This window comes from Papio anubis, chromosome 5 (genome assembly GCF_008728515.1).
Source record: "Papio anubis isolate 15944 chromosome 5, Panubis1.0, whole genome shotgun sequence".
NCBI classification, from domain to species: domain Eukaryota; kingdom Metazoa; phylum Chordata; class Mammalia; order Primates; family Cercopithecidae; genus Papio; species Papio anubis.
In genome coordinates, this window is record NC_044980.1 from 135,710,955 (window position 1) to 135,737,897 (window position 26,943).

The following is a 26,943-nucleotide window of genomic DNA, read 5'->3' on the forward strand; positions in this document are numbered from 1 at the left end:
CCAAAATGTAAAATGACATGCACATGCACACACTTCCAGTTCATATCCATCGCTATAGTTGATGGTGAAAGAGAGCTGTAGTAGCCAGTGAAGTAAATATACCTGGACCGTCACCCTCATGAATATGTATTCTAGTTTGGTAGACATTTTTCACAGAATCCCACATATCAATGTAAACTTGCAGTGGTGCATCATAGTCTGAGAGAGGCTGATGGTCCTGTATCCGAGTGCACAATTGGAGCTTTAACCTAGGTGGGAAGGTCTGGGTGAGTTTCTTGAGGAAGGGACACTTGAGGGCAATGTGAGTTGGGAGCCAAAGGGCTCCCATGCGAAATCCACAGTCTGTGGTGGGAAGAAAGCATGGTCAGTTGAATGTTCTTGAAAGACAGCCAGTGTGGCTAGGTGCTCAGAGCTGGGGCAGTGGCCCCTAAAGAAGCTGGAGGGCCAGGCAGGGCTCAGTCACACCGAGCTTTGTGAACAAGTAAGGATTGGGGTTATTCTCCCAAGGGCAGTGAGGTGCTGCAGGGAGGTGATATGCTCTGATTTTGTCAAGACCGTGGGGGCTGCAATGCAGAGGGCAGACAGGAACAAGAAGTGTAAGAAGACCAGCCAGGAGGTTAATGCAGTCATCCTGGCAGCAGATGATTGAGGTGGGGTCCAGGGTGGTGACAGTGATGATGGAGAAATTTGGACAAAATTGAGGGGCATTAGAAGATACAATTGAGGGACTTGGTGATAATTTGGATACAGGAGGTAGGAGGTAGGAGTGGTGCCCAGGGTGATAATTGTGATTTTGTTATAATTTTCCCACCACCTGCACACTTCATTTTTTTTTTTTTTTTTTAATACCTGGGAAGAGCCAGGGAAAAGTATCTCAGGTGAGGTCCCAAAAGCTTCAGGGCATGATGGTGACCTTATGGTTGTATAGCAGTGGCAGTTATGCTAAAATCCATGTCTGTCTCCCTGGCCCACCCGCCTCCTCCTTTTATTTATTTTTATTTTTTTCAGATAGAGTCTTGCCCAGGCTGGAGTGCAGTGGCGTAATCTCGGCTCACTGCAGTCTCTGCCTCTTGGGTTCAAGCGATTCAAGCCTCCACCTTTTAGACAAGAAAATAATTTGATCATACCTTATAGTGTATGATTATACCTTATAGTTGTTCTTTTAATCCCTTTGCAGTAAGACAGCTAGTCTCCGGATGTAACCTGCCTCCCTCCTCCCGGGGTTCATATCCCAGGCATGGTAGCCCAAGGCATCCTCTTCCCGCTTCTGTGGTTTTCCCTAAGATTCTTCAAGGTTACTGAGCATAAACCCACCTCTCCTGGGGTCACATGTTCTCCAGAGAACTTTGAGAAAATGGGCTTTACCACCCTAGCGTGCTTCTTTGTCTGAAAGGAGACAAAGCAACAAGGTTTCAAAAGTTGAAATGAAAGTTAAGAGGATGGCTCATTTCTAACCTGGGAGGCCAACCTGGATATTTGGTGCAGGCTCTGCTGGGATTCATGATGAGACAACTGTTTGGGCGGCCTCGTGTGTACACTGAGCAGAGCTGAACCTGAGGCTGAGGGAGGGAAGTAAACCAGCCGAAGCCTCAACTGCAGGATGGTGGATGTTGGGCCTGGGAGCCACAGGTCCTGCGACAACTCATCGCAAGTCAAATTAAGGGACTAATGCAAGCCTAGTAGATATTTAATGAGAGATTATTGCTGGAGATTATAAGGATACAGAAATTGCTAATAAATCCCTGACCTTTTCTGAGCCTTGGCTCAGTGAAAGAGCTGAATCACCTGCTTGAGGGGATTAAGGACAGCCGCCTCCATCTGGCGGGTCACTCAGACTTTTTCTGTCATTAGCAAACGCGGCTTGGTAGTGATAGTGTTCTAAACCTTTTAGTGGGAATTTGCTTTTCAGACTAGGAGATCTCAATTAACTTAGATTATATCCCTACTGGGCAGAGATCAGGACTAATGATCTGGTTATGTGTGCACTATAGTCCCTATCACATTATGGTACTTGGTCCTTGATAAATAATAAAACAGTTGTTAATTATTAGTAATCTAATCATGATGTCAGCAGGAAACTCAAGTTGATGAGAGGAGAAATCAAGCTCTGTGTGTGTGTTTGTGTGCATGCATGTACATGTGTGTTTGTGAAAGAGAAGAGACAGAGATGGGGGTCCCCAGGCAGTGGGCAGTGTGATCATTTACACTAGTTCCAGTTTAGAGGTTTAAAGGAGTGGTTGCTAACCTGTATTTCTTGAATTCCTTGTTGGGGAAACTGTTGTTTGAAATAGATTCCATTTCTTAACACAGTGTTATCTGTTTATAGACTATAAATAATTATCATCAGTATGCAATTTTAATACATTAGAGGCTAACAGTTATCTGGAGCTCATAATGTTTGACTTTGCAATATGTAAATATTGTATCCATTTGAACTTAGACAACTAAGATAAACTGAGAAACACTGGATTACACATATCATATGTAAGACCTTTATGTATAACATCTGTGTAAGACTTATTCCAAGAAAAGGCGTTCTCTAACATTGGGAAAACCAAAGGAGGAACATATATTCAGAGATTGAATGTGGGGTGTTCGCTTTGCCGTTTCCCAAAAGAAGTAATTGTAATAGTGGGTAAATTTGTGATTATTTTCTGAATGTATTTGGAAGGGTCCATTTTATTCTTTTCCATTAAATATTATTTACCTAGAAAAGGATCAACTTCTTACAGTGCCACAAAAAAAAGGTTCAAGGACTGATTTGCCTCTAGAGGGTTATGTCCAGTAATTGGGCTGATGGCTTTACATGCTTGTACATTTTGACCACTGGGGTCATCACTGTCAGATGCTAGGTTATTTTCAATTTTTCAAAACTTTTATCGATGTTCAGAGGGTAAAGAAATAGCCTTTGTCTGGGGCAGAAGTTCGTCGATGCCTAGAATAAGACCATGTTCACAAGCCTACTCTTAAAACATCCAAGTTCAGAATCCATGTCTGCAGCTCCCCATAGCACTGTGTGAAATGACAATTCTTTCTCTCCCAGACTTCTTCGATTCTCATTCCTATGAAAAGGTGATCTTAAGCGCCTCTCAAAAGAAGAACTAAAAGGCTTCACCAGACTAATAAATCGTAGTTATAAACATTTTGGAAAACTCCTTTAGCACAAAAAGTAATTCCCCATCTGACAAATGCTATCCGGTAGGCTCTATTGTGACTACTGTATAAAAGAATGAAAATCCTCCCTGCACATGAAAAGATTCCCAACATTATTAGTCATTAGGGAAATAAAAATCAAAACCACAATGAGATACCTCTTGACACCCACTAGGATGGCTATAATAAAAAAGACAATAACAAATGTTGGCAAGGATTAGGAGAAATTGGAACCCTCATACAATGCTGGTGGGAATGAAAACTGGCGCAGCTGCTTAGAAAACAGTTTGGCAGTTCCTCAAAAAGTTAAGCATAGAGTCATTCTGTGACCCAGCGATGCCACTCTTAGGTGTATCTCAAGAGAAGTGAAAATACCAATTCACACAAAGACTTGTACACAGATGTTCATAGTAACATTATTCACAACAGCAAAAAAGTGGAAATAGCCCAAATATCTATCGGCCGATGAATGGATAAATAAAACGTGATATATCTGGACCATGGAATATTATTTAACCATAAAAAGAAATGAAGTACTGATGCTACAACATGGCTAAGACTTGAAAACATTATGTTAAGTAGAAGGAGCTAGACATAAAAGACCACATAGTGTATGATTCCCATTTATGTGATGTATTCAGAATAGGCAAATCCATAGAAAAGGAATTCTCCCCACAGCTGGGAGAAGGGAAGAAATGGCTAATGTGTATGGGTGTTTGGGGTAGGGAGGAGGGCAAAAATGTTCTGGAGTTAGATAATAGTGATTAATATACAGCTTTGTAAATACTCTAGAAATTGCTGAATCATACACTTAAAATGAGTAAACTTATGGTATATGAATTATATACCAATAAAGCTATTATTTTTTTAAATCCTTCCCTGGATTCCAGCAGGTATTTGGCTTCTGTATTATAGGTTGTTACTAAATTTGAAAAATGCCTGCTGCATGAGTTAATTGAGTTTTATTTGAAAGAATTATTTTGATTTGACTTTCAGCCTGTAATCAGAAATCTTGAGATGCCACAATGTGCAGAGCAAATACTTTATTTATACTGGGAAAAACAAGGGATTGAGTTAATAGGCTCCTTACCATTTTAAGGGAATAAAAAGAATGATTTGTATGGCAAGTAATCTGCAGGGAGAAAAACATTGTTTTTCTGTTTCTTTTCTGGTACTTTACTTACTATCCTGGAGGCTGAGTGTGTTTGTAATAAGCATCACTAAGCAATAACTGTACATGTAAGTATAGGAACTATTAATATTTCAGTTTGGGAAGAGTTGTTTTAGGAATTAGCATTCTTTTTTAGTTTGATTTTGGGAATTCTTAGGGATTAAAAACATGTTTTAAAATCTTCAGCACAACTGACAATTGCAGAAATGTGGAACTAGCCCAAATGCCTATCAGTTAACAAGCAGATAAAGAAACTGTGATATATATATATGATGGATTACTACTCAGCCATAAAAAGGAATAATTAATAGCATTCGCTGCTACCTGTATGAGATTGGAGACTCTTATTCGAAGTAAAGTAACTCAGGAATGGAAAATCAAACATTGTATATTCTCACTCATAAGTGGGAGCTAAGCTATGAGGACGCAAAGGCATCAGAATGACACAATGGACTTTGGGGACACGGGGGAAAGGGTGGGAATGGGGTAAGGAACAAAGACTACAAATAGGGTGCTATGTATACTGCTTGGGTGATAGGTGCATCAAAATCTCACAAGTCACCCCTAAAGAACTTACCCGTGTAGGCCGGGCGTGGTGGCTCAATCCTGTAATCCCAGCACTATGGGAGGCCGAGGCCAGTGGATCACCTCAGGTCGGGAGTTAAAGACCAGCCTGGCCAACATGGTAAAACTCCATCTCTACTAAAAATACAAAACTTAGCTGGATGTGATGGTGGGTGCCTGTAATCCCAGCTACTAGAGAGGCTGAGGCAGGAGACTCGCTTGAACCCAGGAGGCGAAGGTTGCAGTGAGCCAAGATCATGCCACTGCACTCTAGCTTGGGCGATAGAGTAAGACCTTGTCAAAAAAAAAAAAAAAAAAAAAAAAAAAATACCCATATAACCAAATACCACCTGTTCTCCAATAACCTATGGAAATAAAAAAACAAAAATAAAAAAGTAAAATATTCATCTTATCTAAATTTACCCCTATATGCTAAGAATTAAAGAAAGATTCAATTTGGATTAGATCCGAGATGAGTTCAGGTTCTGCTCACTTCTCATGTATTACAAGTTTATTACTTTCCCTGAGATGACCACAAATCATCTATAAATACTTGCTTTTCTACTTTCTGCCATTTTCTTTTCCACTCTGACCATTAAGTGGTAGAATGTCTTGTCCCACTGTCCTAAGAAGGTCAAAGATGAACCCATTCTTAAAGATTATCACTGGGTCACCAAAACATGGGGGTGAATTTTAGGGAATTTCCAGCCTTGTTGTCATGTTAGAAGTTTCCAGCCTTGTCTGGTTCTCTTCTGTGGAAGGAGCTGCTGCTGTTGATCATTTATTTTCTGAGTGAGAACCCTGTTGCCACTTGCTCATTTCCCCCTGGAGGATGGCCCCACTGCCTTCGTGCTGCTTCCTTAGGTAGTGTCTTTGTTCTTGGCTATTTTAATTTTCCTCTGAATCATTTTTCTTCTTTTTTTCTTTGTTCTATTTTTCCTTTCTTCTAGTCACCTGAGCAGAATTATACTAAACTCAGGGCCACATTTAAGGCAGTTTGATGGTATGGGCTCTAGAGCAGTTCTCCATGTATTGGCTCTGCATCTTTGGTCAAGATATTTAGTTTTACCAAGCCTCAGTTTCTTCATCTGTAATATGGGCTGATGATAATGTCAGTGTGGAGGACTTACTGGGATCAAGTGAGATAATCTATTTTAAGCACTTACCCAACATTTATAGAGCACTTAATTTGTGCTTTTTGAAGGAGACCGTAATTAGTTCTACAGCTTCTGTTAATAGCAAAACAATGTAAAGGTACCTATCACCCTATGCTGCCGTTTCTTCACCTATAAATTGAAGATAATTTTACAGGTTACTACAACCTGAGGTTACTATGAGAACTAAATGAGATGATACATACAAAGCACTTAAAACCATACCTAGCATATGGAAAGCTCTCAATGCCAGCTATTATTATTATGATGTTATTCCTGTACTGTTATTGGGAAACATTAAAAGGATGTGTGACCACAGCATGCGATTGATTCATCCTGGATTGGTTAAGCCCTATCCTGAGGTTGATTTCCATGGCTAGCAACTTAACTGCCCTTCTCTTGCACTTTCAGCTGCGCAGTTGGACAGCATTGGCTTCAGCATAATCAGGAAATGCATCCATGCTGTGGAAACCAGAGGTAAAGTAGTTTAACAGATGGCATTGTTCTCATAGAAGGTCATGCATCTGGTGAGGAGTCAGACCTGCTACCTGCTGTTTCCTGACTTTAAGTGACTCATTAGCTCCCCAAGTGCCATTGTCAGTGGATTTCCACAAGTTCTGTTCGTCTCAAGCAGGAGGTCCTAACTGATTTTGTGTCACCAACTTCTTTGGCTGATCAGAAGAATGTGTTAAATATCTAAAATATATAGGATTATAGAAACCAGTTACTGGAATTCAGTTTTTAAAATATTAAAAAACACAGGGTATCATGATATATGTGTTTCTTTGTTAACAGTTTGTAAGCGACAGTGGTGGGTCTGATAACCGACATAATTTGGGAGCAGTGATATTTCAAGATATCCATAATAATTGTAATGTGTTATGGAAATGCCTGTGATTTCTGACCAAGTTGCAGGTACTGCTAATGCTCCTGTGATTTGTTGCTTCCATCCATAAAGGAAGGAAATGCTTAATGTCAGTTGTAGGTTAGTGAAGATAAAGATGTAATTGTTTTCCTGTCTAAGTTCATAGACACCCTGAATTTTCTCTGGCAGACATCTTGGGGTCTGTGAACCCAAGATGTCCTTGGGAGCTAGTCCCTGGGGACCACCCAGGTAGAGAGAAGATCAGTGTTCACACTGATCTTTCCCAGGTCTGTGGGAGTAGACATTAAGATCAAGGAAGCTGGTTCATCCTGATGGTCTCCATCCCTTCTTCAGAGACTGCCACAAAGGAGATTCCTCAGTCCCAGCAGTTTGGAGCTTTGAGTTTGCTGGTCTGTTGTACCACTGAGAAAAGCTATTAACCATGTTTCCACTGGATTTGATTTGAACCATTGTCAGAGATGTGAATCTCATTTACTCTATAGCCTCTTAGCCTACCAGCCCTTTTTAAGTAGTAGAAAGAAATTCTCTCTTTTAAAGCAGGACTCATAACTCTTACCAGTTGAGAAATGCACAGTTTTTTTTCATAAGGACTGTGAGGCATTAAGTAAAGGGAAGAGAGAGATTTTAAAAACCTACCCTTATGTATACTGTCAAAAGATATTTTTTCCAAAACAGTTGTAATGTATGGAAACATTTTTTAAAATGTTCAGTTATTTCTCCCATACCTCCCTTAAACAAAGACTTAAGACAGCTTGTAAAGGTAAGATATATCCAGAGAATATAAAGTAGAAGTGGGTGACATTTCTGGGAATTGGTCTTGAGGAAATAAGGATATGGGCCAGATTGAGCAATAAGGATGTTTACACAGTGGCGATGTTAAGGTACAAAATTGTGAACTGGCTAAATGTCTAAAAAATGGGTTAAATCAACAATGGTATGTCTGTGTAGTAAAAAACTGAATCACTAACAATGCAATGGAAATACATTTTTTGACATACGGCTTTTTTTTTTTTTTTTTTTAAGACAGAGGCTCATTCTGTTCCCAGGCTGGAGTTCAGTGATGTCATCTCGGCTCACTGCAACCTCCGACTCCCTGGTTCAAAGGATTCTCCTGCCTCAGCCTCCTGAGTAGCTGGGATTACAGGCACACGCCACAACGCCCAGCTAAGTTTTTATATTTTTAGTGGAGACGGAGTTTCACCATGTTGGCCAGGATGGTCTTGATCTCCTGACCTTGTGATCTGCCCACCTCGGTCTCCCAAAGTGCTGGGATTACAGACATACAGCATTTAAAAAATTATTTATAATATGTGAAAAATGCAAGTTACAAAGCAGCTGCTCAGTATGAGCCCATTCTGGGAGCAGTGGGGAGAGGAGCAGTCGTATTGTACAGGTTTCATTGTGTTCTCACTGGCTCTCTGCTGATTTTTACTGTCTCACTTTGACTCATCTATTTACCTTACCTGTAGTTTCTAAATTTTTTTGAAGTGTTCATTACTAAGGTAATTTTTCTTTTTTCTTTTGAGACAAAGTCTTGCTGTGTTGCTTAGGCTGGAGTGCAGTGGCTCAATCTCCACTCACTGCAACCTTGGCCTCCCAGATTCAAACCATTCTCCTACCTCAGCCTCCTGAGTAACTGGCATTACAGGTGCCCGCCACCATGCCCAGCTGGTTTTACCATGTTGGCCAGGCTGGTCTTGAACTCCTGACCTCAAGTGATCTGCCTGCCTTGGCCTCCCAAAGTGCTGACGTTACAGGCATGAGCCACTGTGCACAGCCTAATTTTCAACAGAGGTTTTAATTTTTTTTTTTAAATTTTAAAAGAAAAGACCGAGAATAAAATGTACAGATTTTAAAGGTAGAGGCGCAAAAATGGAGCCAAAAGCGAATCTAAAAAAAAATCTCTTTTCCCCAGTAAAGTTCATATGCTTGCTTGAGCTGGGCCACCTGTTCATCTCTCAGATTTTAGCAGCCAAAATCAAGAAAGAAACCTAATCATTTAAAACTGTTCACAGAGTCTGCAGTAAATGCAAACTGGTAGCTCAGGAGGACAAATTTTTCTGATGTAAAACTACAAAATAAATACAATAAGTAGGGGAAGAGGTATACAAGTTTCTCTTCCTCCTCTAAAATGAAAATGGAAATGATGTATTTTAACTTCTAAGAAAGTCTTCATTGAGCACAAAGAAGATATAAGGACAGTATGAGTTAGGTGCCATTTTAGCATAAGTAGTTGAAAAAAGTGGGTATCTCCCTATTGCAGTGTGTGTATGTGAGTACGTATTTATGGTGACCAGAGATGAACAGACTTTCCATACTCTCTGGGATTTGACAATTGTCCAGTGGGAGGTGGGATTGTGTAAAGTTCCAGAAAAGCACAAGGATAGGAGTGGAGACACTTAAGACTTTTCAAGCTCCCGAGCTGACATGTTACTGAATCAAGTTTCTGACACTGAGTAACTTGGGACCCATCACTTAGGTTTTGACCAGGGCCTCCTAGTCCATGAATCATCCAGAATGATGTACATGAGTTTACAGGTCCTCTTTAGCTGTAAAATCCTATCATTCCAGACCACTTCTTTTTTTATTCGTTAGTTCCATGTCTACACAGGTATTGTTGAAAGTACTGCAGAGTTGGTCCTTTCCTGAATTTCTTCTGAAAGATTGTGTTTTGGCCCCTAAGTATTTTATACTGGTCTTGATGGAGTATAAACTCAGTGTTTTGTTTATTATTGTGTACCATAGACTGATCCAGGGGCTGAGGACATAATGGTGAACAGGACGCAATTACTGTTTACATTCTATTGAGAATGTAACAGAAAAAAACAAGTAAAGAATCAAATAAAAAAGATAATTTCAGATATTGTTAACTGCTATAAAGAAAGAAATCAGGGTAAGGGAATGACCAGTGGTATTGATTGTGGGTTGCATTAGATTGAAGCGGTTGCATTGAAGCTGAGATCTGAATGATGAAAAGCTCTGGGAGAAGAGCAGTCCTGGTAGAGGAAACAGCTGTAGCAAAGGCTATGAGGTGGGGCCATGAGCTTGGCACATTGTGGTGACAGGAAGGCCACTGTGTGGAGCAGAATGCATGTGGTCATTGATGCAACCAGAGGTAGTCAGTGCTCAATAGTATAGGCCTTACAGGCCATCCCAAGTAGTTTTGGTTATGGTCTAAATGCAATGGGAAGCTACTGGAGAGTTTTAAGAGAAGAGGTGATATGAACTAATTTGCACTTTAGACAGTTCACTTTGGCTGCTGGTTGAAGAATGGACATCAGAGGAATAAAATAGGAAGCTGGAGCTCTGCTACTTGAGAGGGGTCAGATATGATGGGCCTGGGACTAACAGAAGAAAAATTGTTTCAAGTCACCTGGTCTAAATTGCCTTCTTTTGTAGGTGGTACAGTGGTGAACTAATCCATGTATTTAAATGAACAGAAACACTGCAGTGGATTGGTTTTTGATTCTTTGTTTAGATGTTTAATTTAAAAGTAAACCCTTACTAGTCTAATTGTACAGTTGAATGAAATAAAGGTGGTCTTTTTTTGATAAAGAATATTTATATTACAAATGACTGGATCTTCTAATTTCTCAGTCTTGGCTAACATTCCTTAAAATTAAAAACGGTCTTACACTTCAATATTTTTATTTTATATGTAAAAATAGGTTATAAAGTGTCTTTTTCTGTTTTGTGGATTTTTAATCATGTCATTTTTGGCATTTTAATTTTAAAAACTGGTTAAATATGACATATTTAAAAGTGTACATTTTGCGTCTTTTAGAACTCTTCAGATGCTGCCTTTGGCAAGAGAAAAGGAAAGTTGCTTTCGCCTCTGATGACTGAACTAACATGAGGGCTGAAGTGTGCAGCACATCCGTGAAATCCTAGACAGCTGTACCAAATCCCACTCCTTTGCTAAGAGCTGAGCTGAGTGACAGGGGACTTTAATTAGAGCAGCTTTTAGGAGGACTGAGAAAATGAAAAAAAAAAAGTACACTTGGCTGGATTGGCCTGATTTGTGTTCTGACGTGTCTCTAATTAAATCATCACTGTTTCTTTCCTCAGGGATCAACGAGCAAGGGCTGTATCGAATTGTGGGGGTCAACTCCAGAGTGCAGAAGTTGCTGAGTGTCCTAATGGGTGAGTGTGGCAGTGGCTCTGCTAGGCCGGTCCCTGGGTGGGGGGCCCACTCTGAGAAGTCACCAGGTCTGTGAGTAGATACAATCTGTGGCAAAGGAATCAGGGTATCCATGAGCTGTCACCCAGAAGTCAGCTGCCTCATCAGTCAGTTGTCATGGCTTCAGGCGCTGCTGGGAAAGGTTCTGAGTAGGACTGGACAAAATAAAAAATGCCAGGGCCCAGACACCACACCCTCTCTGTCTGTAGGTTCAGCGCTTCTGGTCCAAGTGGTACTTGTCACTCATGTGACTGCCACACCCTACTCTGTCTTTAATAGCTCATGACTCCCTCCATTCTCTTTTGGGGCAGGTATTTAGTGGGACACACCCACTGCCCAAGGAAAGGCATCATTCTGGGCTCCAGAGGACCTCAGAGTTCATGTTCCTGATACTGAGCAGGTGTCATGTAACTCTCAGATAAAATGTATATAAGCAGATAAATCTTCTGATCCTCTTTGCTTCTAGATTTCAACTGAATACTTGTCACTTGAGCAGCAGAACCCCGTTTGCCACTGGCTGATACAAATATAAAACCACTGACTCCAAATGTGCAGTATTTGAATCAAAAGCCCATGAGTCCATGAGCCAGATTTGCTTAGGCTGCAGATTTCCTGTATTTTTAGATATGAGTGCAGCCAGCCTCCATGAGTCACATGGATCTAAATGGCAAATAGATCAGATTTCACAGAGGCTGTTATTCCTCCCCATGGAAGCCCTAGCTTGTAGAGATGGACTATCACTTGGGGTACCCAGCTCAGTGTTTTGGACAGGGACAGTTCTTGTGTTAGCATTTGTAATTTATTTTGCCATCCCACTTTCTCAAAATAGCTTTCTTATGTAAAGAAATCTCTTCTGTCATGTTGGCCAGAATGACTGTCTTCACCTCTTTTAGAGAGAGTCATTCACTTCTTGTAACCAAAACCCTATTGTATTGCTAATTAGTGTGAGATCTGTTGTTTGAAACTATGATTATTTGTGTGGTGCTCTAGCAACGAGTATCTGGGTTTTTTTTGTTTGTTTGTTTAAGATTTGATATATGGTTAGTTTTTATAAAAATTAAACTTTTCATTTTGAGATAATTGTAGATTGACATGCGGCTGTAAGAAATAATATAGAGATCCTGTGTACCACTTACACAGTCTTCTCTAAAGGTGTAACATCTTGCAAAACACAATTTTAATATCACAACCAAAATATGGGCATTAATTTAGTCAAGACGCAGAACATTTCCATCACTAAAAGGATTCCTTGTGATGTTGTACAAGCACGCACCTCACTTCCCACCTTGCACCCTGTGTCTGACCCCTGGCAATCAGTAATCTATTCCCTATTTCTATAATTTTGTCATTTCAAGATTATTATTTAAATGAAATTATACAATACAGAACGTTTTGGGATTGGCATTGTTTTTCAATCAGTGTAATTTTCTCAAGGTTTATTTTTGCTGTTCCATGTATTAATAGTTCTTTTTTATTGCTGAGTAATATTCCATTGTATGGATATACTGCACTTCGTTGAACCATTCATTTATTGAAGGGCATCTGAGTTGTTTCCAGTTTGGGGCAATTATGATAAAGCTTCTGTAAATTTTCATATATAGTTCCTGTGTGAGCGTATATTTGTTCCTCTGGGATAAATGTCCGAGTGTGCAGTTGCTGGGTTGTATGGTGATAGGCTGAATTTTTGAGAAATACTAATATAAAGAAGAATTAAGAGTCTAGTATCTGTCAATCCTTAGTTTTTCATTTCTGACCAGAGCTGCAAACATTTGTGGGGTGTCTGCTGTTTAGAACAGATGTCAGGTACTAGAGATTAAACTTTAGAAAGAGCTGTTCCTTTTCTGTAAGGAGTCCTGATAGGGTGAACTATGTGTGTGTATGAAAGCTGTAATGTAAAGTATGATATTCGTGCTTAATATGTGCTGGGTCTAGAAGATTGAGTAGTGTAGTGAAGGAGAGAGTAGAAGAATAATTCCAATTCAGGAAGTATTCTGAACAAAGGGTCTACGGTGGCTACAGCAAAGGGTATTGATTCTATGATTATTATTTTAATATTTCTGAAAGACAGGCCAGGCGCAGTGGCTCACTCCTGCAATCCCAGCACTTTGGGAGGCCAAGGCGGGCAGATCACGAGGTCAGGAGATCGAGACCATCCTCACTAACACGGTGAAACCCCATCTCTACTAAAAATATAAAAAATTAGCCGGGAGTGGTGGCAGGCACCTGTAGTCCCTGCTGCTCTGGAGGTTGAGGCAGGAGAATGGCGTGAACCCGGGAGGTGGAGCTGGCAGTGAACCAAGATCATGACACTGCACTCCAGCCTGGGTGACAGAGTGAGGCTCCATCTTAAAAAAAAAAAAAAAAAAAAAAAAAAAAAAATTCTGAAAGACTTTCTTGAGGCTGGGACAGGAGAGTTTTAAAGTTGAATAGCTAAGGTGGTCTCTTTTGTTGAGGAACTTGAATATTGAGCCAAGGTGTTTGGGGTTTTTTCTGTAGGAAGTAAGAAACTATTAAAAGTTCTAAATGGTGGGATTATATCCATTATGATGCTTTTACACACAAAAGTGTCAAGAAGACAATTCAGAATAGTTTACAAGGGAAAAAAAGCATTTATTTGCTCACATAACTGGTGAATCCAAGACAGAAACATGGCAGAGTCAGGGATGCCGATGATGTCTTTACTTTTGCTAGATCCTTTGCCCCTTCCTTCTTCTGGCTTCTCATGTTCTCTGACCTCTTTTGGGCTTGGTGTGGCTTTGTTCTCCGAGGGAGTGTACCAGACAGGTTCATTCTCTGCAGTCCTTGGAGCCTGTGGTCACTGAGAAGAGAGTGCCTTTCTTGGCCATGTTGGCAGAAGGCTCCAGTGAGGACTTTGCTTGGCCAGTATGTGGCCATTCACATGATTCGTTTCTCAATCTCAGACCAGTCACATGGCCCACAGCAGATGGCCTGGATCCTCTGCCTGTGTTGGGGGATATGGGGGACGGGGTGGAGGGTTGGGGTGGGGACGGGGTTAGTCCCTGAAACCCAGTCGACTGAACAGGATTATTGATAGGATGATGGAGGAGTGCTTTCCTGAAATAATGGCTCCGGGTAGCTTTTTAAAAAAAAGTCTATCTAATGCAGATGTAACAATATCAGATTCTAGCATTAGGAGCATAATCTTGGCTACAATGTGGAGCATGTATTTGATTATGGAAAGACATGGAGGCGGAAGATGGTTGTAATAGATTAGGTAAGGCAAACCCTATCAAAGACTGAACCAGGTGCTCTGAAGTCAGGAAAAAAGGACAGACTCAAAATGAGTATAGAGAGAGAATCAACAGGACTTTTAACCAACTTGATATGGGGGAACAGAAGGGGCAGAGAGATTTCAAAGATGACAGATTATTATGTAAGATGACACTAATGAAAAGAAATATGACATTTTAGACTGCTTTGCTAATCTAAAAAAGAACCACTTTAGCTCAGTTGTGTTAAGCAAAAGAGTGGTTATGAAAGGATCTTGTTTTTATCACTTTTCTTAGTGGCCTTCACACAAGATATTTGTCTTGTTCTCTTCCTTGGTTTTCCTGGGGATAGAGAAAATAATCATGAACATTTGAGAAATGTCATGAAAAAGTAATAACTAGCAGCTGAAAGTCACGAGGGCAGCTGCCTCTGCCAGGAGGACATTACAGATAGACTGGAATCTAATCTGAGATCCAACCAGAGCTGCGAGATGACCACAGTACAACATCTAATTGAAAGTTGAGAATGGTATACATGATTCTCCCTAGCAGTTAAGTAAGTTTGAATACAAAAAAAAAAAAAAAGTAAGTTTGAATCTCTCAGTTACAGAATCACCAGGGCTCCAGACCTGAAGGAGGAGCTTCATCTTCTCTTTTGTGAACACGCCCTCAACTTCATCAATTCTTGGTACTGGTAGTGTCTGGGCTAGCCAGGAGTATAAAATAAACATGGCACCCGTGCTCCAAAACCTTCCCCTGAGATGGCTGGGCCGAGTGAACTTTTCATTAACTATTTCTTTATTATAAATTCATTGGATGCTTATTATGTGCCAGGTACTGTGTAAGGTTTGGTTTATCTGTCCAGGGCTCTCAAAAGTGGAGTAGTATGTTTTGGTTATTGAAAATATGGCTGGTCAGGCATGGTGGCTCACGCCTATAATCCCAGTACTTTGGGAGCTGAGGCAGGTGGATTACCTGAGGTCAGGAGGTCGAGAGCAGCCTGGCTAACATGGTGAAACCCCATCTCTACTAAAAATACAAAAATTAGGCTGGGCGTGGTAGCTCACACCTGTAATCCCAGCACTTTGGGAGGTCAAGGCAAGCGGATTACCTGAAGTCAGGAGTTCTAGACCAGCCTCACCAACATGGTGAAACCCTTTCTCTACCAAAAATACAAAAAAAAAAAAAAAAAAATTAGCCAGGTATGGTGATGTGCACCTGTAGCCCCACTACCAGGAGGCTAAGGCAGGAGAATCCCTTGAACCCAGGAGGCAGAGGTTGCAGTGAGCCAGGATTGCACCACTGAACTGCCAGCCTGGATGACAGAGCAAGACTCCATCTCAAAAAAAAAAAAAAAAAAAAAAAAAAAAAGGCTGAGAATTAAGTAAAACCAGAGACTTTTTTGGATTACTTGGAGTTTATTTTTTGCACTCTTAATACATTGGAGGACTTTGGATTGGAAGAGGACTATAAGAGCCAGCGCTTTGAGAATGTCTTCTTTGTACTGATCAGGATTCCTTAAGAAAGCTTGCTAAAATTCCTCATAGCAAGTGCAGTGTGGCTTTGTACTAGTGTCCTACCAAGAGCTACACTTGATCCCTTCCTCCTAGCAACAGAAATCATTAGTCTTTGGAGAGTGAAAAGGACTCTCAAAGACTTGCAGATTCCTAGAAATAGAATACCTTCTGTGTGTCTGGGGGATTTCCCCCCTGAATATTAAGTAAAGATAAATCTTTCCAAATTTTAGCCCAACTTTTTTGTCTATACTATTTAATATATTAATCAGCTATATACTTGTTCAGTGTATGTCTGTCTCTCTTCCTGTCTCTCAGTACATATTTTAAATAAATTTTTTCCTAATGAAAAGTTATGAGTGGTCATTGTGAAAGTTTGGAGGAATACAAAAAGTAGAAGAAAATAACAGTTCTATAGACTAGAGTTAACCTTTATTAACTGTTTTGTCATATGACATCAAAATGTTATATTATTACCTTTTAAATTTAGTATGGTATAATATACTATAATAAATATAGCAGTATGTTTACAAAATTAAACTCACTGTGCAGATATTACAGGTTTTATTCATGTAACACTATAGAGTGTCTATTGTCACATGTCATTCAAGTTCTTCTAGAGTATGATTTTCTTAGGCACATATAGCATAGATGCTCTATAACTTTTTAATCAGTCCCCTGTTCTTGGATACATGGGCTAATTGCAATTCTTCATCATTCTAGAAAGCACTCAGGTAAACATCCCTATGGAGGCAGGACAGAGGGTAAACATCCCCATTGAGGCAGCAGAGATTAAGAGCATGCATTTTGAGATTAGACAAGTTGCAGTTCCACTGCTTATTTCTTTGACGTAGACAAATGATTCACACTGGTCTAGTCATCTATTTCCGCATCTGTAATAATGGCTCCTGCCTCCATAGTAATGTGAGGATGAAATGAAAAGATGCCTGTGGGTTGCTGAGTCCAGAGCCTTCACATGTTAAATATAAAATGTTAGCTGTTATAATTTTTATACGCATCTTTAATTATTTCCTCTGGACTTATTTTAAGATGTTGAATTGCTGGGTCAAGGTATGTACATGTTTTCAAGGCTCTTAGTTGATATTCCCAAGTTTGTAGTTAGCAAAGTCTGAGGAGAATATCCTATACCCCACATCTTTGCCATGCTGTGTATTGCTGTTTTGCATATAAATTATAAACATTTTTAAAAGTACATTTTTAAATTTAATTTTGCATTTCTGTAATTTTGGGTGAGGTTGTACTGTTTACATGTTTATTGCTGATTTATACTACTTTTGTTGAATTGCCTGTTTGTATTCTTAGCCTGTTTTTCTATTGGTATGTTGTTCTTTTTCTTTGAAAAAATTTTTTTGTTTTATTTTTAATATTATTATTATTTTTCCTGCTCTGTCGCCCATGCTGGAGTGCAGTGGCTTAGTGTTGGCTCACAGCAACCCCTGCCTCCCAGGTTCAAGTGATTCTCATGCTTCAGCCTCCTGAGTAGCTGGGATTATAGGTGCATGCCACCACGCTAGGTTAACTTTTGTATCTTTTTAGTAGATTCCGGGTTTCACCATGTTGGCCAGGCTAGTCTCGAACTCCTGACCTCAAGTGATCCACCCGCCTTGGCCTCCCAAAGTGCTGGGATTATAAGGCGTGAGCCACCGCACCTGGCAGCGTGTTCTTCTTTTGATTACAAGACCCTTTTAGATCTATAGGCTATATTTTCAATATGTTTTTTCAGATTATTATTTGTCTTAAACTTTATGGTGCATTTGTTTTTGTGGTCTTATGAATATTTTATTGAGATGGGGTCTCACTCTTTCACCCAGGTGGGAATGCAGTGGTGTTATATTGGCTGACTGCAACCTCCACCTCCTAGGTTCAAGTGATTCTTGTGCCTCAGCTACCTGAGTAGTTGGGACTACAGGTAGTCTACCATGCCCAGCTAATTTTTGTATTTTTAGTAGAGATGGGGTTTCATCATGTTGCCCAGGCTGGTCTCAAACTCTTGAGCTCAAGGGATCTGCCCACCTTGGCCTCCCAAAGTGCTGGGATTGCAGGTGCGAGACACCATGCCTGGCCTATTTTAAATTTTTATGATATCCAGTCTGTTATCTTTTTTCTAAACAAATTGTGCCATAAAAGACCTTCCCCAGGCCAGGTGCGGTGGCTCACACCTGTAATCCCAGCACTTTGGGAGGCTGAGGAGGGTGCATCATAAGGTCAGGAGTTTGAGACCAGCCTGGCCAACATGGTGAAACCCCATCTCTACTAAAAATACAAAAATTAGCCGGGCATAGTGGTGCACATCTGTAGTCCCAGCTACTCAGGAGGCTGAGGCAGGAGAATCGCTTGAACCTGGGAGGCAGAGGTTGCAGTGAGCTGAGTTGTGCTGTTGCTCTCCAGCCTGGGTAACAGAATGAGACTCTGTCTCAAAAACAAACAAAAACCCTTACCCAATCTAGAATGACAAAAACCTTAATTTCCCTTAAAACCTGTCATGCAAAATGGAAACTCTCCTTTTTCCTCTAATACTTGTCCAGTTGACTGGTATCCATATAATGAGTCATTTTCCCCTTCCCACTACTTTTATATATCACCATGTAATCATTCCTTTATACATATTGGGGGCCATTGAAGGAGTTTGTATACGTATTTTTCTAAAGGCAAACAAATCTCTTTACTGTTTGTTTTTCTATCATTCTCAATATTTTAAACACACCGACATTTTTCACCTTTTTAATGTTTAATTTTTCTCCCGATTCTTTACATTCTAGCAAAAATTCTCAAACTTGTCCCCCATCTCAGTGTTACTCATTTAAAATTGTTGGGTCGACTGTGATTATTATTTTGCTGTTTACAATGCATATTTTAACTTTTTGTAATTGGATTTTCCAGTGTCTTTATTATCTTATTTAACTCCTTTTATTTCTACTTTTCAGCTGCAATCTTTATTATTTCGGTCTGTTTCTTGTTTTATTTTGTTGTCTTAGTTTCTGGCATCCATATTTTTTGAATTTTATTTATATGACAGAGCAGGTGCTGTCTGAATTATTTTCCAGAGTGCTTTGATCTCTATATTTTTTGCCAACAAATATTTTATAGGAGTTTATATCTTCTGTTTAATCAAACCTTTGCTTTTAAACTCACTGTGGAGATTCTCCTTGTTCTGCTATTTTCCTGAATGCTATTAGAATCATTATCTTACATGATGATTGGAGGGCTATTGTACATGATTTGAACCAACTTTCTGGTATTCTTAAAGCTTTCATTTAGTGGACCTCTAAGCCTGCATTGATTTTTCCTGGTTTTGCTATTTGGTCATGGTCCTGGGAGAAGCCGAGTTTAATCCTGGGTAATCTGAAGCGTGCTGTGGTTCTTCCCTCATGGCTGTCATGTTTCTTCTAGGGCTCTCCTGAATTCACTTGCCTTGATATAAAAGGACTCCTCTCCACTTCTGCTCTGCAGTCTGATTTCATTGCCTGGATTATAATCTCATGACAGCTCTGGGTGCCCCAGAAAGTAGCCCCCAATAGTGTGTGTGCTGGAGTGGGGTTGGGGGGTTGCAGCATAGCCTTTTCCCCACACCCCCGGGTGGCTTGGGCTGAGTTTTTGGTGGGCAGAGGGCCACCACCTATCACGTTGTTTCCCTAGCTGGGTTTTCCTCTGGCCTTCATCTGAGCTTTGCCTAGTGGATATCCTGGTGGCAGGAGAATGTTGACTGAGAGCCTAATTTTCTGTGCTATTAAAAATTTGTGTTCCTTTTGTGTGTGTGTTTTTACCATGATGGTAAAGGACTGCAAATTCAACATCACTGTTTTTCTCATCCTGTAACCTTTTTTGTTCTTCTTCTTTTTTTAAAAAACCACATTTAAAGCAAACTTAGTAAAACAGAGAACACAACGAAGGTATTATAGAGCAGTGCTGTAAAGCACAGAATTATAGTAACATGCTTCCCCCGCTTACCTCAGACCCAGCTGTGAACTATCCTCCCTTACTCTGGGACCTTGAATGTCTGCATTTCTTTTTTCTATGCCCCTTATTTCCTGTACCTTTCCACAGAGTGGCATAAATAAAAGCAATCAACAACTTCTTTCTGAAGAAATCAAAATGCTTTATGGTGATTTCTAAGACCTAAAGGCTTACATAGGATTGAGTGGAAACAGCTCAGACTTTGAAGACTGTAGACCGCTGGAGTAGGGGAACCATGAGAAGAGCAAACGTCCAATTTTGTCTACCAGTAAAGGGGAGCAGACAAAGGATGACAGGACCAGAAGATGATAGACTACTTGGATAGAGGATTGATCATCCTGGGAGCTAGCAATACGGCTACTAATCACGATCCTGAGTCCCCAAAGAAGAGACACACAGATGGAAACTCACCTCCTCCTCTGCTGCAGCCACCATAACCTTTGCCTGTTGGGATGCTTAAGGCAGGCCCTCATAAGACTGGGGCTTGAGCCAGTAAGAGCTTTTGGATCTCAAAACAGAAGGGACTGTTAGAAATAGGATATGCACATAAAAAACTGGCATTAGCAGTTGCCTCTACCTTTGCATGTATATGTCTTTTTTTCTTTGAATTCTTAACATGTGCATATATTACTTTCTCACTTAAAGAGAGAAAAACATTAATTTGCATACAGTATAATGTAGTATTAGGAAATTTGAGTGTACATAGGTAACTTTCCTAATGATTTCCTCTGAAGTATCCTTCATTTTGTCTGCAGCACAGTGATAGACTAGATGACTCTTGGGACTGATCCAAGTGTGACATTTCTAAGATGTTCTCCTCTTATAACCACTGCTTCCAGTCTGTGTGTTCTAGTTTTCTGAATTCATGTGATAGTAGGTTCAGGAGGAAATAACATTCATTCTGCTTTCCCCACATGATGCCTTTAGTACACTGGATTGCTCCTCTAGTTTAGATCTGTTTTCCTGAGCAGCAGTGGTCAAGGGACATGGTGGAGAGAAAGGTACTGAGTTCTAAAGAAGAGTGTAAATGATGTCTCTGCAGCATATTCAGATGCCATCAGGAAGCTTCTGTATGTGAGGGGAGCATCAGGAGGGAGGTGTGGAAATCAGCAGCACTTTCTGAAAATGGTGTAGCTTGGGAGGCTGTATTCAACTTAGTTTGGATTTTAAATGAATTAAAATGGATGTGCTTGAGTTATGAGCCTTGCCTCATCAGTGCTATAAAAAGCCCTTTAGCCGGGCTGTAATTTGACTCTCCTCTCTAATGTTACGCAATATTCCTATGGTTACAGAGCCCGAATAAGTGGAAGCTAATCATTAGTTTGCTAAATGTGGTTCATGGAACAGTTCACAACTCCCAGACTTGCCAACTGCTGCTTGTTCAGTTTCATGTTCACTCTTCTTGGGTAGAAGTTGGTTTCTTCCTTAGAAAAATGTACAGTAACATTTGTCTCACATCCAGGAACCATGCAGGATGGCAGCTCTCCATGTGTCTTAGGATGGGGAGGGAAAGAGGTCATGCAAAGCAGAGGTTTTTGATACATACTCTTCTGCAGGAAAAAGCCATTCAGGGAGTGCAAGATGACAAAGACACGAGTTAAAGTGGCAGACATTTTGGATACTGGGAAAATCACATTTTGTGAACTTTTCAGAAATTTGCTGTGACAGGACTCTATGGAATTTACTGTTCTGTGGCCCCAGAAATAAAATTATGCTCTTTAGGTTCTTCCTTGTTTGTTTCATGTGACAAGAAAGACTTCATTTTATTGCTCATGGTCACCTGCAAACATCATACAGGTATTGTGCCTTTGAGAGCCACACGTTTCATGAGCTGGGGGCCCTTTCCTCTCTCATAACCCAGTGTGTGTCAGGGGAACACACGGAGAGCAGCAGATACCACTTGGATTTGTGCCCCTACCTGGTGATGATAGGCTAAATCCTGAGGCCATTCATGAGTATTTGGCCTCTTTCTATTTGGATGAAAGTGGTTTCTTTCCCAGTAAATAGAAAATGTCTTGTGCCCACCTGTGACTTACTTTTTTCCAGCTGAAAGGCTGTTGGCCCTGCAGGAGGAACAGCTTTCTTCATTGATATCCCAGAATTATTCTTGGAGACTGTTCAGAAAGATGCAGTCTGGTGGCTGCCTCCCTTTACCTGGTGCATCATTTAGATCTCTTTGCATCGTAAAAAGACGAAAACCTGACCTCATCTGGCTTAAGGGGAAAAAGGAATTTACTGGCTCATGTGGTAAGAAGGAGAGGCAAATACAAGGGTTCAGGATCCACCATTTCTGCTTATCTCATCTCTGGATTTGTCGGACTTTCAGGCTCTGTGTGGTGGCACCTGGCAGTTACATAACCTCCCAGTGCAAGCCTAGCAAACAGCAAATATCTGTTCCTAACTCCTGGAGAGTTACTCTGATTGGGCAGGCTTAGGTCTTGGGCCATCCCTCATCCAGTCATTAAGTCCAGAGAGATGAACTACTTTTGGCCAGTCTGTCCTGAATCCCATTTTCCACCCCTGGAAAAAGTAGGAAAAGGGTTGCTCTCCTACTCAAAATGAGGTGCTATGCAGGAAAAAAAAAAAAAAAAAAAAAAAAAGGACTGGGAGCTGGCGGGCAAAGAACTAGTCTTTAGCCAGTATGAGGGAGCTGGATTCTCTGTCCTGTGCCGTGAAAAAGACTCTGTGACCCTCCCACCGGTACCTGTATGACCTGGCCTGCCTCACCAGGGACAGGATGGAGATCTGTGAAGCAATTACACTCCCTAACCCCTGCCTCTTCTTCTCATCTCCTTGTGTGCCACTCAGGAAGATTACAGGAATTACCTCTTCTGATCTTTTATCGTACATGCTTGTTTAAAATATACTGATTTGTTTAAAAGTCCATGCAAGAAGAGACAAAAGAAATTGTCAGAGCTGATAGTTATGGTGGTTCTCATTGCACATTTGAACTTAAAGCAATTTTTTAAAAAATACAAAAGTAATGGAATAAAATGATACCACAGTCCACCACTTTAACCCAACCACTAATTTAGAGTATTTCCTTTCAGCCTTGTTCATATAAAAAGTTCATAGAGAAAGTTTCTCACAAACATATCTTTTTTTTTTTTTATTTGACATTATATAATGCAGGCACTTTCCATGTTACTTTACAGTCATTGTTGTCATATAAATCAGCGAGGTAATATTCCATCAGGTAGACATACTGTAATTCACTTAATCATTCTTCTATCATTGGACATTTAGGTTGTCTCCTTTTTTTTTTTTTTTTCTGCTTTTACAAAGAAGAGTGTATGCTGAGCATATCTGGGGTCTGTAACTTTTCTCCTGCGTTATCTTATTTTCTGAGGATAGACTGTGAGAAATGGGATTACTGGTTCAAAGGGTGTAAACATTTTTAAGACTTTGATACATATTACCAAATTGCTTCTCAAAACTGTTGCATTTATCTCTCCTGCTGCCAGCAGGATAGGAGAGGATCAGTTTCACTACATTCTTGCCAGCAATAGATACTGGGATTTTTACACATTTTCCTAATTTAATAGGTTAAAAAATTCTCGTCGTGTTTTACTTTGCATTTCTCTAGTTACTAGCAAGATTGGATGCCTTTATGTGTGCTTATTTATTAGTTCCATTTTATGCTGTGCTTTATGTATTGTCTTTTCTTCATTTTAGACCCCAAGACTGCTTCTGAGACAGAAACAGATATCTGTGCTGAATGGGAGATAAAGACCATCACTAGTGCTCTGAAGACCTACCTAAGGTAGGGACTTTCCATTTGCAAGGCAGAGTGCCAGCTAGTTATCATGCAATCAGGAAGAAAGCAGTTTTATTTTCAGACTCCGGAGAGCTGTCGGGTGGGTGTTTGAGATGTGGAAACAGCTTCTGTGTGGGTGCGTTTAGCTCAGCTGGTCAAACCAATTGTAAATCATCCATAGTTGATGGGTTGCCTTTGTGCAATGACACCATGAGTGATTTAGGAAACTTTGTTCTATATGAGAAGTATTGTGATAATTAGCCTTGAACAGACCCTACAATGGGGTCTTCCCCAAAGTCCCTGAATAATCTGTTAAGAACACAAGGAATCATGAATCATATTCAGTTAAGAATGCATGATTACATACCCCATGTATTTTGATAGTTTCATACTTTACACAGAGTACACTGCTGACAGTGGTTCTTAAAAATGAGAATGTAATGGAACTCCTTTTTGACTCCTTCCCTTAGATTGGACAATATTATCTCCCTGGAGATACTATTTTCCTTGTATCATTTATAAATGATATTACTGAACCCTCTTTATACCTCCTTTCATTATTAAGGGTTGGGTTATTGACCAGCTGCCTGCATCTTAGTTTCATGAATAAACCAAAGTATTTATGCTGGACTTGAAAGACAGGAATACCATAGTTCTTCTTACAGAAAAAGGTGGGTCCTAGTCTTTTTTTTTTCTTTTTTTTTTTTTTTTTTGAGACGGAGTCTCGCTCTGTTGCCCAGGCTGGAGTGCAGTGGCCAGATCTCAGCTCACTGCAAGCTCCGCCTCCCGGGTTTACGCCATTCTCCTGCCTCAGCCTCCCGAGTAGCTGGGACTACAGGCACCCACAACCATGCCCGGCTAGTTTTTTGTATTTTTTTTTTAGTAGAGACGGGGTTTCACAGTGTTAGCCAGGATGGTCTCGATCTCCTGACCTTGTGATCCGCCCGTCTCGGCCTCCCAAAGTGCTGGGATTACAGACTTGAGCCACTGTGCCCGGCCGGGACCTAGTCTTAAAAGGAGAGGAGAATGGTCATCAGAAATAGCATAAGTCTTTGTGCAGATTTTTTGAAGATGCAGTTGGCTGGAAAGCAAAGGAAGGAGGCCACAGAAAAGGAATTGCTGTTGTAGATTTTATTGGCTATTGGGTAATTAGAGTCAAGAGTAAGACATAATGTGTTAACTAAAACTAGGAGTCGAATTAAGGGACCCAATGAGAATAAAATCTGAGCCAAGAATAATGTATAGTCCTATCAAGAAGTTTCTTATTTGAACTATCAGAAAAAAACTCAAGTTTATGGTTAAACATACTCATACCCTAGCAGGTAAAATTTGTTTATATCGTACATAATGTTAGGGGTTCTAGCCCTTTAGAATTCTGGAGCAATATTCCATAGGGAATTCACAACCAAAACACCTACAAAAGTCTTTTATAGTGTTTCTAGATGAATTGATTCTAACAACAAGCCTCTGGGAAGATCAAGAATTGCAAATATGTAGTTAGTTGCGTGTTTCTCAGACACATCTTAAAATGCTATTGTTGATAGGTGAGTCACTGACTGAAAAGGAAATCTCTTATTTTGTGTTAGACTCTTGCATTAGCACTATTTTAGTGTTGACAATGAAACATAGTTGTATCTATTCCTCTGAAAAAGAGAGAGAATAAAAATTTTGGATGAAATCTCTGAACTCTTGCAATAGGGAAACTGCATTGTTACTGTTTCCCTGTGATCTTTGTCTTTGAGAAATGTAATACAGTTTGTCAGTCTCTAGGCTGCTATTTAGAGAAAATATGATTATTCTTATTATTAAGCTGATTGGCCTGTCTCCTTTCACTCCAGAATGCTTCCAGGACCACTCATGATGTACCAGTTTCAAAGAAGTTTCATCAAAGCAGCAAGTAAGTCTTTTTTGTCTCAGTTTTAAGGGGAAGGGAATAGATTTTTCTATTTCAAAGAAGAGTCAGTATCCCAAAATAAACATTACCTAACCCTTCATATTCTGCATGTAAACTGGCCACATAACATACTCATGAGATTCTAACACAGAATAAAAATGAAACCAAATAGGGATTGCTAAGGACCTTTCTACCACATTGAAATTACAGCAGGAGAGAGAATCTTCAGAAGTCTTTTTTTTTTTTTTTTTTTTTGTTTAGGGGAGGAGGATGTTGGAGGGATAGAGAAAAACAAGTTTGCCTTTCTAGTTTTGATTATTGGAGTTCTAACTTCTTAGGTTTTTTCCAGCCTTTGAGTAGCATTTTGCAGAATGAATCAGACATTGCACATTACCTAAATTGAGCATTGGAAATGTTTCCCTGAATATGATACCATTTATATAACTTCACAGTCCTCTTTTCCATTATGTCTTCCATTTACAGCTTCTGATCATTCTTCAGCTATATCATCCAGGTCCCTGGTGTCATATTACTGGTATTAAAATACATAGGGATTAGGTGCAAGCTACTCTAAGTATACTGGAATCTCTGGCTACATGGGTCAGGCCTCTTGTAAAGAGGCAGAAAGATTCTGTATCAGATTTAAATCCAGCATGAATCTTCACAGTATTATTATGTCGATAACTTGTGCCTCTCCTGGGTTCCTTTCAGCCTTTAAAATATATTTACTCTGGTAGCTACTACTGGCCTAATTTAGTAGTACCTAATGTTCTGGTGTCCTTATCTACTCATAGTTGTCCCCTTAAAACAGGAAGGAGAAAGCTAGGAGCAAAGATGGTGTTTATGTCATTTCTTTCTAGAGAAATTACAAACCCATAGCGACCATTCTCTACTTAAACCTCACATCAGTTCTATAAATAGGTGTGATGAACACCATCAATCTATTTGCCAGAGTAAGAAAGCCACTTACCCAGGTTCAACCAAGAGAATGTGACAAGCCGTGATTTAGGTTACAAGTTGGCAGAAAGACTTGAATATTTTGTCTGCCATTACTTTCTTTCTAGCAGGCTGGTTGTCATACGTGACTTGAGGATACTGGACATTTTCCTTTGATTTCTTTGATGCCGTCTTGAGATGTTATTTTGATATTTGAAACCCTTGCAATGTTATTCATGTAAGATTTGTTTATCACTTTACAAGTGCATAAAGTTCCTTACTTCCTTGAAATGAAGTCTTCCCTTTAGGGAGCCAGCTACTCCTGAGTTTGTTCTCAGGAGCAGCTCTGAGTGTGCAGTTGACTGGCTCCATTTCATCACATCATCACCTTGGTTTGGATTTTTTGATGACGGTTTTTTTTGGCAACCCTGTTCCAGAAAGCACCATTAAAAGGACTTCCAGATCTAGTCATGCTGGCCATGCAGTATGCACACAAGACAAGATTGTAAATCTTTGAGAAATCCTTGGT

General features: G+C 40.1%; 1 protein-coding gene across 19 annotated transcripts in view; it reads left to right on the forward strand.

Moving 5' to 3' along the window:
• Positions 1–26,943, forward strand: part of ARHGAP26 (Rho GTPase activating protein 26) — a 519,008-nt gene that overhangs the window by 313,684 nt on the left and 178,381 nt on the right. For 18 of the 19 annotated variants that reach the window (XR_002522958.2, XR_004184011.1, XR_004184012.1 and 15 more), the window contains 4 exons: positions 6,454–6,519; positions 10,997–11,071; positions 23,503–23,590; positions 25,423–25,481. Coding sequence is in view for 13 of the 19 variants with exons in the window: in XM_031666806.1 (XP_031522666.1) it covers positions 6,454–6,519; positions 10,997–11,071; positions 23,503–23,590; positions 25,423–25,481 (288 nt within the window). In the remaining 6 variants the exon portion in view is untranslated. The remainder of the gene's footprint in view (positions 1–6,453; positions 6,520–10,996; positions 11,072–23,502; positions 23,591–25,422; positions 25,482–26,943) is intronic. The other variant, XM_031666805.1, reaches the window with a different exon arrangement.